The following is a 19,060-nucleotide window of genomic DNA, read 5'->3' as shown; positions in this document are numbered from 1 at the left end:
AATATGTTCCTTATCTTTCCCACTAGTTGGTGCTCTGTAGAACGCACCCAGCAATGTAATGGTACCTCTATTGTTTCTTAGCTCCACCCAAATAGCTGCTGTCCTCACCCTCTCTGGGACATCGTCTCTCTCCAGGAATTTAATATTCTGCTTAATCAATACTGCCACCCATCCTCCTTTCTTTCCAGAACACCCAGTTGAATATTGAATACCCAGTTCTGTTCTTTTTTTGAGCCAGGTCTCCATCATCACCACAACATCATATTCCCACATGGCTATCCACACATGCAACTTACCAACCTTACTTACCATACTCCATGCATTCATATACATGCACAGTAAACCTAACTTAGACCTTATTACATTGCCTCTTGTTCTGACCCCACCTAATACCTTACTGTTTCTTATCCGAGTGCTGTCTCTCCCAATTCTTTATGAGCCATGTTTTTCCTCTCTAATGTAAATTGCAGTACTGTAAAATCATTAAAATATTCTATTGCAAGCTATTAGAGCAGGAATATTGATCATTGTTACTTCAAAAATCGACAAAGCAAGCTTAAAATCTGGAACATGTGTTCAAAATAAAAAGGTCCTCTGGTAAATCCTTCGGTATTGACCTTCACATATTTTGAAAAAATTACACAATATTTATACTATAACTTTAGTCTTTGTTAACTGTAATAAATTAGAGATGTAGCAGTGTTAAACAGCGTCTGGCATGACACTAACTGGTTGACGAGAAAACCTACTTGAAGCAAGGCATCAACTCCATCAAGATTAAATTGATTGAGGTTTGCATTTTACATCTTCATCCAACTAGTTCTTATTCATGTTCAATTGGATTCAGTAGCTTCTGTTTTAGCTAGTGTGCATTCCAGATCTTGAGTGTTAGTTATAGAATGATGAAAACAAGTAGAATTGTTGATGTAAAAACAGAAAATGCCGTGAATACATAGTGAGTGAGCAGCATCTGTGGAGAGAGAAACCGAGTTAAGCTTTCATCGGAACTGGGAAAGTTAGAAATGTACTTCAGCAAATACAGAGGCAGGAAAATGTAGGGTGGGTTGTGGTGAGGAAGAAAGAACAAAAGACAAGATCTGTAATAAGGTGCAAGGCAGGAGAGTTCATGGTGCAGGGTAATTGGACAAGTAAAGGAACAAAAGATGTGTCTAGAAGCGGTATAAATGGCAGAATCATAAATAGGTGCTATACAAAAGCAAAAATGTGAGACAGAAACCAAAACCAGAAAAGAAAAATCAAACAAAATGGGGGCAGAGACTACAATCTGAAATTGTTGATTGCATTGTTGAGTCTGGAAGGATGAGGTGCTGTTCGTCGAGCTTGTGTTGAGCTTCATTGGACACTGCAGGAGGTCAAGGACAGAAATTTCAGAATGGCCGGCAACCGGAAGCTAGGGGTTACGCTTGTGCACTGAGCGGAGGTTTCCGCAAAGCAGTCACTCAACCTGCATTTGGTCTCACCAGTGTATAGGAGACCAAATTGTGAACAGTGAATGCTATATACTAAATTGAAAGCAGTACACGTATGCTGTTACACCTGGAAGGAATGTTTGGAGCCTTGGATGGTGAGAAGGGAGCACGTAAATAGGTAGATGTTACATCTCCTGCACTTGCATGGGAAGGTTCCCTGGGAAGGGGAGGGGGTGTTGGGGGTGATGGAGGTGTGGAACAGGGTGTTGCGGAGGGAACGGTCCCTTCGGAATGCTGAAAGGGGAGTAGAGGGGGTGGTAGGTTTGGTGGTGGCATCTCGCTGCAGGTGGCAGAAATGGTGTGGTATGATCCATTGGATATGGAGACTGCTGGGATGGAAGGTGAGGACAAGAGGAATCCTATTGTGATTCTGGGAGGGAGTTGAAAAGGTGAGATCAAAAGTGCGTGAAGTGGAACAGACATGATCAAGGGTCCTGTCAACCACAGTGGTGGCGGGGAGGGGAAGGAACTCCTTGGTTGAGGAAATAGTATGAAAGGCTGCATTGTCCAAACAGATGTGACAGAGATGGAGAAACTGGGAAAATGGAATAGAGTTGTTACATGAAGCGGGGTGTGAGAAAGTGTAGTCAAGTGGCTGTAGAAGTCAGTGGGCTTCAAGTGGATATTGGTAGATTGCTTAGCCCCACAAATGGAGACACAGAAGTCAAGGAAGGGAAGGGTCGGAAATGGGTCATGTGAAGGCAAGAGAAGGGTGGAAATTGGAAGCAAAGTCAAGAAAATTTTACAGTTCAGGGCAAGAGCAGGAAACGAGACAGTCATCAGTGTACTGAAAAGGAGGCAGGGGACCTGAGTAGGACTGGTATAAAATGTTCCATATAATCCCCAAAAAGGCAAGCATAGCTAGGATCCATGCGGGTTCCCATAGCAACACCTTTTATTTTAGATTTCCAGCATTTGCAATATTTCATCTTTTTAGAATTGATGATATCCTGCTAGATAGAGAAAACCTTTTCTAAGTCCTCTGACTCTGAAGTGAAGAAAAATAAAGGATTCCTTTGTTTCACATGGCAGTTATTATTTGATAATTTAAGGCCTGTCTTATTTCATCACTTAGAATATCCCTTCCTCTGCAAGCCCCGTTACAGCCTAAAACTTAGCTTGGTACTCATCTGCTGAGCTTTATATTTGCTCTTCCACCATCTATAATATATTGAAAATTTTGTGTTTCAGTATACTTCTGAACTACACAGCCTTCCTTTTGTCGCACTTTTGTGCCAACTTTTTCCCAGTATAAATTTCCATGTGCATATTTAAATAGGAACTATCTCTCTAAATTTGTCATTTTATGTTTGCGCCTTTCCACTATTGATCGTGCTGTAGCCCAGCAGTGCTTTATTTCTCAGCTTCACAGCCTGTACTACAGAAAAAACTCCTGTGTTCCAACCAACACTATATCTCAAATTGTTGCAAGTCTTGACTTCTTATGTGCTACAGTATGGGAGATCAACTAAGAGAATAAAAAAACAGTCTTGTTCACTTCCTCAGCACCAGTCAAGAGAGACCCAATCTATAGAATTCATTAGTCATTAAGAGTACCCTATTGACTTTCTGCGGCATACAAGATATTCCATGGGCAGGTGATTTATGCCCTTATTTATAATATTATCCATGTGGTTGTTGTGTGAGGTCTACAGCTTTCATTTGTAGGGCAACACCTCTTTGGAAATTTCCACGAAATACTGGCAGAGTTTCCAAGTTTTCTTGTTTGTATTTACCAAGTGCTTTAGCTAGCTTCTAAAATGAACATAACTCCATTCTCAAGAAAATCAAGGCTCCTTTATCTATAGTTTCACTAGGCACAGGGCAACAGGCACTAGCCAAAAGGAAAGTTTCCTTAATGTAGTACAAGATACTGACTAGTAAATTGGAGCATTTTTATGCATGGAGACTGCAACTTGACTGAATTTGTTATTTGATGCTTTTCAGTTGAAGCAGCCTTGGTACATAATAAGTTCATGCTGTCCCACTAGGAAGAGTGTTCAATGACCTTGCTGCAACTGACACATTGAAAAGAGCAATTTAAATGTTCAACTATGATTATTTTGTAAGATTTTTAACATAATTATGCTTTTTCTTTGTAGGAATCATTTTTCCAGAAGTTCAATAGCAGCTGGGGGTCAAAAAGGAAAATCTTATTACACACTGACATTTGCAATGACCTTTTCCCATAAGGATGATGTGTGCTATTTTGCTTACCACTATCCATATACATACTCTACCTTACAGGTAATATGCACAATATACTGAACGATAATTGTTAATTGAAGACATGTGCAATGCAGCCATTAGTTTTGTCTTCAGCATGTGGTTAGCTAAATGCAACGCTCTTCATTATTGACATTAAATTCTATTTAAGATGCTGTACCCTATTTGATGTCTCAGTTGGATGTTGGAAGTAATTCCTTTTGGTTTCATAGATTTTCAGACTGCATGTACATTAAGCTAATTGCCTTGTTGTAGAGCTTATGTTTTGAAGTGTTGAAAGATCTTGTGCAGTTAAGAAACTTGATTTCGTTTACGACCAGGTGAGAAAGAAGTCGAGGGTTCACTTTCAGTCCTCACCTCGTCTTACTGTAACAGGGTTTAATTTTAAACACACCGTGGTCTTAGCTGCCCCTTGGTGAATCCTTGTTCACTGCTTTCCAATTATAAGGCAAAGAAACCAGCACAAACAGGCTTTCTTGGGTTTAAAGAAGAAAAGTGAAATTTTATTAAACTTGAACTCTAATTCGGTTAACGCCTGCGGATACACAACGCACCCACGCTAGCATGTAGATAGTGACAGAAAAGAGCAGAAGGAATAAAGTGGAAAAGTTTGAGGCAATATCTGAAGAGTATTTGTTACGGGTCCTCGCATTTACTGTAGAGTCCTTGCTTGTAGATAGAGCTTGCTTTTCATTGGGACTCTATTATTCTTAAACCTTGTTCTCTGTAAGAGACTTTTCACTCTTGGGATTCATGTGTCTTCAATGGATTCAGAAGCTGGTGAGAAAGATATGGGAGAAGACAGGCAGACAGGAGGTCTTCTTCAGTCCAAGAGCATTCAGCCTTCTGCCAGTTCAAACATTGTCTCTCCGATTTAAAACTCTCAGTTCAAACTCTGCAACAGCCAGTTAGTTATATGTCTAACTAGTCTGACCACGTCTGTTTGTGGATTGAATTGGAGCAGGGGATAGCTCCTTTGTTCCACACTGTCTGTTAATATGCAAAAATGTCTTTCCAGCCAGGGGTCTGGCAACCCATTGTCACAGGCCTTCTCTTCTTCCCAGCAACAATTTGAAATTTAATGTCCATGTGGCGAAATTAATGTGCCTCATTCTTGGCAGTTGGGAGCCTGCATGACACTTGGCTTTTAGATTTTTTAAAGCCTTTTGAATATTATCAAATAATTGAATGCATTCGCATCCTTAAATTATATTAAAGGGAAGTGGACTTTCCATTTTGTGTTAAATTAGCCTAGCCTATGATTACAAATGGTTAGATAAATTAACATTGCACTGTGTATTTATTTTGGTCTTGGGTCACAATAGCATTCTTAGCCAATTTCTATAAGTGATGCAAATGATGATTCACATTTTGTTCGAAGTATAATTTTTTCAACAAGCCTTTACAAAGCCTTGGTAATCAAAATGAATAATTTACTCCCGTTAAACTTTCTTTGGCTCAACACTCCTTCAAAAGTAGTTAAGTTGTTGTCTAAATTAACATGCTTGATCCAACATACAAGATTCATTCATTTCCAATCGATAGGATGTAGGCCAAGCATTTATTTTTAGGTTCATAAATTTGGCATTTATTAGAGTTAAATGGTATTCTCGAACTTGCTGATCTTAATGATTTGAAATTTTGTTCTTTTGCTTGTTTGTCTGTATTGTGTATTTTTTAAAAGAAATCCTTCATTGTTATGCTAGTTCAATAGTTGAATACTGGATCATGATCCATACTGATCACACCAATCATTCTAAAACTTTTCCTCCTTGAGTGTATGCACTTGAAGGTTATCAGCTCATCAGTGTGTGTGACACAGATAGATCTCTCTGAAGGCAATAGGCCAGAGATAATTTACAGGATGATTCCAGTATGTCCCCCGAAACTGTGATGGATTTGTGCTAAACCCATATCGAATGCTGTCACCACACAGAACCTTTCCAAAAGAACACAAAGTTTGTAAATTTCAAATCCAGGAGATTAACCGGTGCATTGTGTTGGATTGAAGGTCTTTACCTCTAAGTATTCTGGTTAAAATCAGATCTAGAAAATGGTGATCAGGATTTTTTCTGAGTTGGCGGCACACGCCCTGATCCTAGTACTCTGCGTCAGCATGTTAGTAACAGGCTAACGCACAACGTTAACATGCTGCCATAAATTCTCCTTTCTGAGGCAGTCTGCGTGTACTTGGCATTAGATGACGAAGAGTTGTCTATAGGTTGATTGATACAAGTCAAAGAGCTCCTCAGATAAATGATATAGGAAATGGAATGCTAGTAAAACATAAGGTGCAATCCTGCGGTTGAGTTGCAGTAATTTAGCATAGAATCTGGTACATAAACTGCACCTTTCCCAGCCTGCAAATCTGGGGTTTCCTGCGTTACACTAATGGCTATAATTCAAAAGTACTTAATTGGCTGCAAAGCAATTTGGGATGACCTGAGGTTATGAAAGGCACTTTTAATGCAAGTCTGTCTGTCTTTTTAATGAGCAGTGTTTTTACAGTTGGTCATCTAACATAAGTCAAAGGTTAGACTTCTGGACCAAAGCAACCAAAGCATGAATTTTACAGAACATGTGGCCCCTTCTAAAATTCAGAGTCTTTATGCTAGAGAATGATACAGTTGTAATCTTTACATTTATCCACAGCACCATCATTTCCCACCTTGAATATAAAGTCACCAATAAAAGGATAAAATTCGTAATATAAATATAATGTCTAGGAGTAACAGAAGTCTAAAAGCATTTTATTTACTTTTTTTAAATCAAGATGCACATTCAAAAGCTGGAGGCACTACATGATCCTCAACAGATTTATTTTCGACAAGACTCGATCTGTGAAACTTTAGGAGGTAACCCTTGCCCTGTACTGACAATTACTTCTGTACCAGAGTCCAAGTCCTGGGAAAACCTATACCAGTTTAGTAAGTAACTGACATATTTATCTGCACTAATCGTTGTAGATCATTCACTGCTACTGTGAATTCGTTGTGAATCTGACTTCTGTCACTCTTTTGTAATAGTCTTAAATCAACATATAGGCAAATCTATTGACTAAGTTTTGCATATGACTGCATTTTTAAAAAATCAGTGTAAGCTTTGTTATTCCTCTCCTTCTCCCAAAAAGGTATGGAGTGCAATTCTGCACTCTTGAGTACCTCAGTCAGGAGGCAGATTTTCTTGTGCAAAGCAAACAGTAATTGGTGACAGGCTGCTTTTTCATAAAGGGGTATTGTAGCTGAGTCTAATCGTGTTTTCATTTAGCATCCACATATTCCAGAACTGATTACTGCATAATAATGAGGAGTTGGGAAGGATGGTTTTTACAGTCAGCCATGAAGGGACATGATTCACCACTCACTTCAAAAAAGTTGCCTACAAAGTTTTAATGGGCTCCAGAACATAGAATTCCTGTTTTTCAATGTCACTTTCAATTTGATGTCTTCTACTATGGTATCTCTCAACAGAGCGGGCACTGGACAGGCTGATCAGTAAATCGGATGAAACAATTCTCACAGACAGTAGAGCAAGAAGTAAAAAGCATGGAATATAAATCACATTCAAATCATTGTACAGAAAGTGAAATAAAGATTGGGACATACACATGGGGTTAAGAGAGAAACAAAAATATCAGAACAAGAATTTGAAAAACATTATTTTATTAAAAATTTGCAATTTTTAAATGCTCTTCCGAGGGAATGAAATTCCACATTTGTAAAATTAGTTTTTCAGGGCTAGAGAGGTTGTTCAACAGTAATTATGCCTTAGTATGCCATTAAAAACTCAGTTACTCCTGATGAAACAAGGCTCGACATTTTCATTGGTGCTTCTAACAAGAATAGTGTGTAAATATTTCAAGTTCATGACAAATCAGTGATTTCTGATGATTCCATCTGGGGAAAACTGCAACAATGTACGTTGTAGAAGAGCAGGATAACCCTTACAGCAACTTTTGGATTTCCACATTTAACCATATGTGTGCAGGCACCAGAAGTTACTGTCAGTTTTACACAGTATTAACAGTGAATTTTGACATTTTCGTCGTTATTGCAATCACAGATTCTGGGCCAATTTTTTTTTCTTCAACCCAGGGACATTAAGGCCAGTTGTAACAGCCTTATGCCCTCCCCAGCTGAGACCAACTAACTTGGCATGGATCGGGGAAGGAACCTCACACTTTCCTGGTCTAAGTTCCACACAAGTCAACCAACAAAGTCAAACTTCTGTTAGTAGCCTTAACACACACGGTTATTACTTTTAAATTGAAATAATGTTCTGAGTTCTGAAGATAATTTCAAACTTTTAATTCTCCAGGTTACATGTATTTCATTTTTTTGTTTCCTGTCTCTCCTTGGCCACCATACTATTCTGTACTCAAAAAAAATAATAGGAATCATTTCCTGGCCCTGACTAACTGTATCTTTTGTTTCTAAATGTGGTGCTTGGAAAATCTGTACATTTATTTAGTGCTGAGTATATATCCAGAAAAGATGAGGAACCATTTCTGTATATGTAATATTTAAATTATGTTCCCTTTTTGTGAGTGTTCATGGTTGACGAAAAGCCAGTAAATGTGGAAAAAACAAGGCAGGAGCAAGTCTTTGTCTTACCACACTATCCAGTACATTATTAAATGAACAAAAAAGGGCTTAAGTAGAAAGCCTCTGCAGAGTGTTACCTAGTTCAAGGGGATGGTGGCGTAGTGGTAATGTTACTGGGCTAGTAATCTAGAGGCCCTTGCTAATTCTCTGGGGACATTACTGCAAATCCCACAGTAGGAGCTGATGGAATTTTAATTAAATTAATTAATAAATCTGGAATTAAAAGCTAGTCTCAGTAATGGTAACCGTGAAACTACCGGATTGTTGTAAAAACCCATCGGGGGAGGGGAATCTACCATCCCTACCCAGTCTGGCCTTCATGTGACTCCAGAACCACAGCAATATAGATGACTCTTAACTTCCCTCTGAAATGGCTTGGCAAGCCACTCAGGTCCTTGGAGGTGCATTATTTCCTGGCCGGGGCCCATTGAGGGCCACAGATTGCCCAGGGAGGAGGTACCCCCGACCCACCCGCGCCCCCCCACCGAAGCCCACAGGGAGGGTGCCTGATTTTAAAAGGCGCCTTCCTCACCTGGCGGAGGCACACCACCACTGATTAAATCCCGGCGATGGTGGGAATAGGCCGCTTAAGGGCCTCAATTGGCCTCTGGGCAGGAAGGCAGTTGTCGGCCTATCCCGTGCCTGACAAGATCACTTGGCGACAGGGCGGCGATGGGCCCTCCACCACCAGCACCCCCCCCAGCCCTCTCGATTCAATGGGCTCCCACCATCTCCACCCTCGCCTCGGGAGTACATAAAATCCAGTCTATAGTCATACTCAACAATTCATACCTTGCAGCCAATGCCCCAGACTACTTCATTACCATCTCTGGGTATATCCTGTCCCACTGGCAGAGGGACAGCACAGGTGGTGGCACAGTGGTATACATTCAGTAGGGAGTTGCCCTGGAAGTCCTCATTATTGATTCGAGACTCCATGAAGTCTCATGGCATCAGGTCAAATGTGCTGATTACCACCTACTACCTTCCCTCAGCTGATGAATCAGTCCTCCTCCATGTTGAACACCACTTGGAAGAAGCATTGAGGATAGCAACGGGTGGGGGACTTCAATGTCCATCATCAAGACTAGCTCGGTAGCACCACTACTGTCTGAGCTGGCCGAGTCCTCAAGGACATATCTGCCAGACTCTGCCTGCGGCAGCTGGTGAAAGAACCAACGAGGTAAAAAAACAGCTTGATCTCTCCCTCACCAGTCTACCTGTTGCATATGTAACTGCCCATGACAGTATTGGTAGGAATGACCACCACACAGTCCTTGGGAGACAAAGTCCTGTCTTCAGACCGAGGATATCGTCCATCATGTTGTGTGGCACTACCACCGTGCTAAATGGGATAGATTCAGAACAGATCTAGTAGCTCAAAACTGGGTATCCTGAGGCGCCGTGGGCCATTAGCAGTTGCAGATTTGTATTCAATCACAGTCTGTAACCTCATGGCCCGGCATATCCCCCACTCAATTATTACCGTCAAGCCAGGGGATTAACCTTCGTTCAATGAGGAGTGCAGGACGGCATGCCAGGAGCAGCTCCAGGCATACCTCAAAATGAGGTGTCAACTTGGATAAGCTACAACACAGGACTGCTTGCTTGCTAAACAGCAGAAGCAGCATGCGATAGACAGAGCTAAGCGATTCCACAACCAACAGATCAGAACAAAGCTCTGCAGTCCTGCCATATCCAGTTGTGAATGTAGGTGGACAATTGAACAACTAGCAGGAGGACTCCATAAACATCCCCATCCTCAATATGGGGGAGCCCAGCAGGTCAGAGCAAAAGGCAAGGCTGAAGCAACCGCTTTCAACCTGAAGTGCCATGTGGATAATCTATCTTAGCCTCCTCCTGAGGTCTCCAGCATCACAGATGCCAACCTTCAGCCAACTTGATTCACTCCATGTGATATTAAGAAAAGGCTGAAGGCACTGGATAGAGCAAAGACTATAGGCCCTGACAATATCCCAGCAGTTATACAGAAGACTTGTGCTCCAGAACTAGTCGCACCCCTAGCTAAGCTGTTTCGGTACTGCTACAACACTGGCATCTCCCCGACAATGTGGAAAATTGCCCAGACATGTCCTATCCACTAAAAGCAGGATAAATCCAATCCGACCAATTTCTGCCCCATCAGTCTACTCTCGATCATCAGCAAAGTGATGGAAGGTGGCATCGACAGTGCTATCAAGTGGTACTTACACAGCAATAACCTGCTCATTGATGCTCAGTTTGGGTTCCCCCAAGGCCACTCAGCTCTTGTCCTCATTACAGCCTTGGTCCTAACATGGACAAAAGAACTGAATACCCGAGGTGAGGTGAGAGTGACTGCCCTTGATATCAAGAAAGCATTTGAGCGAGTGTGGCATAAAGGCCCCTAGCAAAATTGAAGTCAATGGGAATCGGGGAGGAAAATCTCCACTGATTGGAATCATACCTAACACAATGGAATAAAAGCAAAATACTGCGGATGCTGGAAATCTGAAACAAAAACAAGAAATGCTGGAATCACTCAGCAGGTCTGGCAGCATCTGTGGAAAGAGAAGCAGAGTTAACGTTTCGGGTCAGTGACCCTTCTTCGGAACTGACAAATATTAGAAAAGTCACAGATTATAAGCAAGTGAGGTGGGGGTGGGGCAAGAGATAACAAAGGAGAAGGTGCAGATTGGACCAGGCCACATAGCTGACCAAAAGGTCACGGAGCAAAGGCAAACAATATGTTAATGGTGTGTTGAAAGACAAAGCATTAGTACAGATTAGGTGTAAATACACTGATTATTGAACAGCAGCAAGTGCAAACCTGAAAAAAACAGTGGGTAAGCAAACTGAACAAACTAAGATGAAATGAAATAAATGCAAAAAAAAGGATTGTAAAAAATGTAAAAAAGAATGTAAAAAAAGAATAAAGGAAGAAAAACTAACTAAAAATGAAAGTAAAATGGGGGGCTGTCATGCTCTGAAATTATTGAACTCAATGTTCAGTCCGGCAGGCTGAAGTGTGCCTAATCGGTAGATGAGATGCTGTTCCTCGAGCTTGCGTTGATGTTCACTGGAACACTGCAGCAATCCCAGGACAGAGATGTGAGCATGAGAGCAGAGGGGAGTGTTGAAATGGCAAGCAACCGGAAGCTCGGGGTCCTGCTTGCGGACTGAGCGGAGATGTTCCGCAAAGCGGTCACCCAGTCTGCGCTTGGTCTCCCCAATGTAGAGGAGACCACACTGTGAGCAGCGAATACAGTATACTACATTGAAAGAAGTACAAGTAAATCGCTGCTTCACCTGAAAGGAGTGTTTGGGGCCTGGGATAGTGAGGAGAGAGGAGGTAAATGGGCAGGTATTACACCTCCTGCGATTGCAGGGGAAGGTGCCCTGGGATGGGGACGAGGTGGTGGGGGTAATGGAGGAGTGGACCAGGGTGTCGCGGAGGGAACGATCCCTTCGGAATGCTGACAGGGGAAGGGAGGGGAAGATGCGACTGGTAGTGGCATCACGCTGGAGGTGGCGAAAATGGTGGAGGATGATCCTTTGGATATGGAGGCTGGTGGGATGAAAAGTGAGGACAAGGGGAACTCTGTCACGGTTCTGGGAGGGAGGGGAAGGGGTGAGGGTAGAGGTGCGGGGAATGGGTCGGACACGGTTGAGGGCCCTGTCAACCACAGTGGGGGGAAATCCTCGGTTGAGGAAAAAGGAGGTCACATCAGAAGCACCGTCACCGTCATCAGAGCAGATGCGTCGGAGACGGAGAAACTGGGAGAATGGAATGGAGTCCTTACAGGAGGTAGGGTGTGAAGAAGTGTAGTCGAGGTAGCTGTGGGAGTCGGTGGGCTTATAATGGATATTGGTAGACAACCTATCCCCAGAGATGGAGACAGAGAAGTCGAGGAAGGGAAGTGTCAGAGATGGACCATGTAAAGGTGAGAGAAGGGTGGAAATTGGAAGTAATGTTGATAAAGTTTTCTAGTTCGGGGCGGGAGCAGGAAACGGCACTGATACAGTCATCAATGTACCGGAAAAAGAGTTGGGGGAGGGGGCCTGAGTAGGACTGGAACAAAGAATGCTCGACATATCCCACAAAAAGACAGGCATAACTAGGACCCATGCGGGTACCCATAGCAACACCTTTTACTTGAAGGAAGTGCGTGGAGTTGAAGGAGAAGTTGTTCAATGTGAGAACAAGTTTAGCCAGGCGGAGGAGGGTGGTGGTGGATGGGGACTGGTTGGGCCTCTGTTCCAGGAAGAAGCGGAGAGCCCTCACACCATCCTGGTGGGGGATGGAGGTGTAGAGCGATTGGACGTCCATAGTGAAGAGGAGGCGGTTGGGACCAGGAAACTGGAAATTGTCAAAATTACGTAGGGCGTCAGAAGAGTCGGCTTCCAACCTCATAGTCCCACAACCCCAGACAGCCTGCTTCTACCTCCTTCCCAAAATCCACAAACGGGACTGTCCCGGCAGACCCATTGTGCCAGCCTGCTCCTGCCCCACTGAACTTATTTCTTCCTATCTAGACTCTATCTTTTCTCCGCTGGTCCAGTCTCTTCCCACCTACATCCGTGACTCTTCTGACGCCCTACGTCATTTTGACAATTTCCAGTTTCCTGGTCCCAACCGCCTCCTCTTCACTATGGACGTCCAATCGCTCTACACCTCCATCCCCCACCAGGATGGTTTGAGGGCTCTCCGCTTCTTCCTGGAACAGAGGCCCAACCAGTCCCCATCCACCACCACCCTCCTCCGCCTGGCTGAACTTGTTCTCACATTGAACAACTTCTCCTTCAACTCCACGCACTTCCTTCAAGTAAAAGGTGTCGCTATGGGTACCCGCATGGGTCCTAGTTATGCCTGTCTTTTTGTGGGATATGTCGAGCATTCTTTGTTCCAGTCCTATTCAGGCCCCCTCCCCCAACTCTTTTTCCGGTACATTGATGACTGTATCGGTGCCGTTTCCTGCTCCCGCCCCGAACTAGAAAACTTTATCAACTTTGCTTCCAATTTCCACCCTTCTCTCACCTTTACATGGTCCATCTCTGACACTTCCCTTCCCTTCCTCGACTTCTCTGTCTCCATCTCTGGGGATAGGTTGTCTACCAATATCCATTATAAGCCCACCGACTCCCACAGCTACCTCGACTACACTTCTTCACACCCTACCTCCTGTAAGGACTCCATTCCATTCTCCCAGTTTCTCCGTCTCCGACGCATCTGCTCTGATGATGCTACCTTCCATGACGGTGCTTCTGATATGACCTCCTTTTTCCTCAACCGAGGATTTCCCCCCACTGTGGTTGACAGGGCCCTCAACCGTGTCCGACCCATTCCCCGCACCTCTACCCTCACCCCTTCCCCTCCCTCCCAGAACCGTGACAGAGTTCCCCTTGTCCTCACTTTTCATCCCACCAGCCTCCATATCCAAAGGATCATCCTCCGCCATTTTCGCCACCTCCAGCGTGATGCCACTACCAGTCGCATCTTCCCCTCCCTTCCCCTGTCAGCATTCCGAAGGGATCGTTCCCTCCGCGACACCCTGGTCCACTCCTCCATTACCCCCACCACCTCGTCCCCATCCCAGGGCACCTTCCCCTGCAATCGCAGGAGGTGTAATACCTGCCCATTTACCTCCTCTCTCCTCACTATCCCAGGCCCCAAACACTCCTTTCAGGTGAAGCAGCGATTTACTTGTACTTCTTTCAATGTAGTATACTGTATTCGCTGCTCACAGTGTGGTCTCCTCTACATTGGGGAGACCAAGCGCAGACTGGGTGACCGCTTTGCGGAACATCTCCGCTCAGTCCGCAAGCAGGACCCCGAGCTTCCGGTTGCTTGCCATTTCAACACTCCCCCCTGCTCTCATGCTCACATCTCTGTCCTGGGATTGCTGCAGTGTTCCAGTGAACATCAACGCAAGCTCGAGGAACAGCATCTCATCTACCGATTAGGCACACTACAGCCTGCCGGACTGAACATTGAGTTCAATAATTTCAGAGCATGACAGCCCCCCATTTTACTTTCATTTTTAGTTAGTTTTTCTTCCTTTATTCTTTTTTTACATTCTTTTTTACATTTTTTACAATCCTTTTTTTTTGCATTTATTTCATTTCATCTTAGTTTGTTCAGTTTGCTTACCCACTGTTTTTTTCAGGTTTGCACTTGCTGCTGTTCAATAATCAGTGTATTTACACCTAATCTGTACTAATGCTTTGTCTTTCAACACACCATTAACATATTGTTTGCCTTTGCTCCGTGACCTTTTGGTCAGCTATGTGGCCTGGTCCAATCTGCACCTTCTCCTTTGTTATCTCTTGCCCCACCCCCACCTCACTTGCTTATAATCTGTGACTTTTCTAATATTTGTCAGTTCCGAAGAAGGGTCACTGACCCGAAACGTTAACTCTGCTTCTCTTTCCACAGATGCTGCCAGACCTGCTGAGTGATTCCAGCATTTCTTGTTTTTCTAACACAAAGGAAGATGGTTGCGATTGTTAGAGGCCAAAGATCTCAGCCCCAAGATATTGCTGCAGGAGTTCCTTGGGGTAGTGTCCTCAGCCCAATCATCTTTAGCTGCTTCATCAATGGCCTTCCTTCCATCATAAGGCCAGAAGTGAGGATGTTCAGTGATGATTGCACAGTGTTCAGTACCATTTGTGACTCCTCAGATACTGAGGCAGTCGGTGTCCACATGCGGCAGGGCTTGGGCTGATAAGTGGCAAGTAACATTCATGTCACACAAGTGCCAGGCAATGAACATCTCCAACAAGAGAGAATGTAACTATCTCTCCTTGACATTCAACAGCATTACCATCGCTGAATCCCCCACCATCAACATCCTGGGGGTTGCCATTGACCAGAAACCTAACTGGACCAGCCACATAAATACTGTAGCTATAAGAGCAGGTCAGAGGCTGGGAATTCTGCAGCAGGTAACTCCACCTGACTCCCCAAATCCTATCTATTATCTACAAGGCACAAGTTAGGAGTGTGATGGAATACTTTTCACTTGCCTGGATGAGTGCAGCTCCAACAACACTTGGGGAGCTCGACACCATCCAGGACAAAGCAGTCCGCTTGATTAGCATCCCATGCACCACCTTTAACATTCACTCCATTCACCATCTATGCACAGTGGCATACACAAGATGAACTGCAGCAACTCGCCAAGGCTCCTTCGACAGCACCTTCCTACCACGTTGAAGGACAAGGGTAGCAAATGCATGGGAACAGCACAACCTACAAGTTCCCCTCCAGGCCTCACACCATCTTGACTTGGAGCTATATCGCCTTGCTTCACTGGGTCAAAAACCTGGAACTCCCTTGCAGACAGCATTGTGGGTGTACCTACACCAGATAGACTGCAGCAGTTCGATAAGGCAGCTCACGGTCATCTTAAGGACAATTCAGGATGGGCAACAAATTGTGGACTTGCCGGCGACTCTCTCATCCCATGAATTAATAAAAAAAAGTCCTCCCTGTAATGGCACGAGACTTGAAATATATATACATTTAATGCCATTTAATAATGACTCAGGACCTTAGATGCACACTGTACCAAGATTTACTAATGCATCAAATACACGCCAAGTGATCCTGTTTTAATGGTAAGTGCTTGAAAACGTTCAAGCTTAGATAAAACTGTATAGTGATGACTTTGTCATTTAAAAAAAAAACTCTTATTTTCTAATCTTTCACAGAGTCAGAGTCATCACAACACAGAAGGAGGCTATTCAGCCTTTCAAGTCCATGTCCGCTGTCTGTAGAGCAGTCCAGTCACTCCCCCACTATCTATCTCCGGAGCCCTGCAAGTTTATTTCTCTCAAGTGCCCATCCAATTTCCTTTTGAAATCATTCATCGTCTCCACATCCACCACCCACGTATGCAGTGAGTTTCAGGTCATTACCACGCGTTGTGTAAAAAATTTCTTCCTCACATTCCCCCCCGTATCTCGTGCCCAAAACTTTAAATCTCTGTCCCCTCGATCTTGTACCATCAGCTAATGGGAACAGCTTTTCTTTATGTACCTTATGTTGTACACCACTGTCAGATCTCCCCTCTACCTCCTTTGCTCCAAGGAGAACAGCTCCAGCTACCCCAACGTAACCTTGTAGCTAAAATCTCTCATCCCTGGAACCATTCTGGTAAATCTCCTCTGTCCTCTCTCAAGGACCTTCACATCCTTCCTAAAGTGTGGTCACCAGAACTGAATGCAATATTCTGGTTAGGCCATAACCAGAGCTTTATAAAGGTTCAGCATAACTTCTCTGTTTTTGTACTCAATACCTCTATTTCTAAAGCCCACGATGCCATATGCTTCACTCACTACTCTCTCAGTATGTCTTGTCATCTTCAAAGATCGATGCACATGAACTCCTAGGTCCCTTTGTCCCTCCAAACTCTTTAGAACTGTGCCTTTAAGTTTAACAGCAAAATACTGCAGATGCTGGAAATCTGAAATAAAAACAGAAAGGGCTGGAAATACTCAGGTCTAGCAGCATCTGTGAAGAGAGAAACACGGTTAACATTTCAGGTCTGTGACCTTTCATCAGAACCCTTTAAGTATATAGTGCCTCTTCATCCCTTCTGGCAAAATGCATCTCCTCACATCCATCTGCCATTTGTCAGTCCATTCTGCGAGTGTATCCATGTCCTGTTGCAGTTGATTGGTATTATCCTTACTGTCTGCCACACCTCCACATTTGGTATCATTGGCAATTTTTGATATTTTACTCTTTATTCCAATATCCAAGCCATTCCTATCTATCAAAAAAGCAGTGGTCCTAGTACTGACACTTTGAGAAAACCACAGTCAACAATCCTCCAGTCTGAAAAACAACCATTTACCACAACTCGCCGTTTTCTGTCCTCTTATCCAAGCTGATGCTGACTCTCCTATTCCATGAGTCTCAGTTTTGTTAACCAGTCTCTGATGTGGTACATTATCAAATGCTTTCTTAAAATCCATATGAACAACATTCACTGCATTACCTTCATGAACCTTGTGGTCCATATCGATACCAATGGTGTAGGCAGGAAAAGGAATGAGGTCCTGAAGGCAGAGTTTAGAGAACTAGCAGAGCGATGGAAAAACAGGCCCTCAAAGGTAGTGTTCTTCAGATTACTCCCGGTGTCACGTGCTAGACCTTGGTGGACTTGTCCATAGATCAGTGAAGGCAGCAGCACAGATAGATAAGGTGGTTAGCAAGGCATGTGGGATACTTGTCTTTATTAGCTGAAGCATAGAATATAAGAGCAGGGAGGTTATGATGGAGCTGTATAAAACGCTAGTTAGGCCATTGCTGGAGTACTGTGTACAGTTCTGGTCACCGCACTATAGGAAGGATGGGATTGCACTGGAGAGGGTGCAGAGGAGATTCACCAGGAGGTTGCCTGGGCTGGAGCATTTCAGCTATGAAGGGAGACTGGATAGGCGAGGATTGTTTTCCTTAGAGCAGAGAAGGCTGAGGGGGGACCTGATTGAGGTATCCAAAATTGAGGGGCATTGATTGGATAGATGGGAAGAAACCTTTTCCCTTAGCGGAGGGATCAATAACCAGGGGCCATAGATTTAAGATAAGGGGCAGGAGGTTTAGAGGGGATTTGAGGAAACATTTTTTCACCCAGAGGGTGGTTGGAATCTGGAACACACTACCTGAAGAGGTGGTAAAGGCAGGAACCCTCACAACATTTAAGAAGTATTTAGATGAGCACTTGAAATGTCATAGCATACAAGGCTATGGGCCAAGTGCTGGAAAATGGGATTAGAATAGTTAGGTGCTTGATGGCCGGCACAGACACAATGGGCCAAAGGGCCTGTTTCTGTGCTGTATAACTCTGACTCTAGTGAGTACAGAAATAGGAAGATAGAGCTGATCAATTTGTGGCTGGTGAGATGGTGCAGGAGGGACGGTTTTAGATTCCTGAGGCATTGAGACCGCTTCTGGGGGAGGTGGGACTTGTACAAGCTGAACGGGTTGAACCTCAACAGGGGCAGGACCAATATTCTCACGGGATTTTGCTACTTTTGTTGGGGAGGGTATAAACTATCTTGGCAGGGGGCTGGAAACCTGAGTAGATTCAGAAAAGAGAGAGAAAGGAGGAGGTGGGACCTGTACAAGCCAGGCAAGTTGCACCTCAACAGGTCTGGGACCAATGTCCTCACGGGGTTTTGCTAGTGCTGTTGGGGAGTGTTTGATCTAGCTTGGCAGAGGGATGGGAACCCAAGAGTAAATTCAGAAAGGAGAGAAGGAAAGTTGGAAATGGAAGGCAGAAAATTAGTCAGTGTGTTTGGAAGGCAGAGGAAACAAAGGCTAAAAATAGACAAGGGAGTTTGGCAATGTTAAATGATATATACTTCAGTGCAAGAAGCCGAGGGAATAAGACAATTGAGAACACCGAGTGACAGGTGGGAGAATGATATAGCTATTACTGAAACATGGCTGAAAGATGGGGAGGAATGGCAGCTCAACATTCCTGATTACAAGGTTTTCAGACAAGATAGAGAAGGGGGATAAAAAGGTGAGGTTGCAATATTGATTAAAGAAACAAATATAGCTGTGAGATGGGATGATATGGTAGAAGGATCATGAAATGAGGCAGATGGGTTGAACTGAAGAACAAAAAAGGGGCAATCACAGGATTGGGAGTGTACTACAGGCCTCCAGTCAGAGTGAGATAGAAGAGCAAATATGTAGGCACATCTCTGAAGTGCAAAAACAATAGGATAGTAATAGTAGGGGATTTC

At 43.8% G+C, this 19,060-nt stretch overlaps 1 protein-coding gene across 8 annotated transcripts in view; it reads left to right on the top strand.

Annotated features, from left to right (window-relative positions):
- Positions 1-19,060, top strand: part of agtpbp1 (ATP/GTP binding carboxypeptidase 1) — a 426,905-nt gene that overhangs the window by 245,866 nt on the left and 161,979 nt on the right. For all 8 annotated transcript variants that reach the window (XM_068030050.1, XM_068030049.1, XM_068030054.1 and 5 more), the window contains 2 exons: positions 3,593-3,737; positions 6,490-6,643. In XM_068030050.1, coding sequence (XP_067886151.1) covers positions 3,593-3,737; positions 6,490-6,643 — 299 coding nt within the window. The remainder of the gene's footprint in view (positions 1-3,592; positions 3,738-6,489; positions 6,644-19,060) is intronic.

Source organism: Heterodontus francisci, chromosome 4 (genome assembly GCF_036365525.1).
Source record: "Heterodontus francisci isolate sHetFra1 chromosome 4, sHetFra1.hap1, whole genome shotgun sequence".
In the NCBI taxonomy this organism is placed as follows: domain Eukaryota; kingdom Metazoa; phylum Chordata; class Chondrichthyes; order Heterodontiformes; family Heterodontidae; genus Heterodontus; species Heterodontus francisci.
This window is presented reverse-complemented; position numbering and strand designations above follow the sequence as displayed.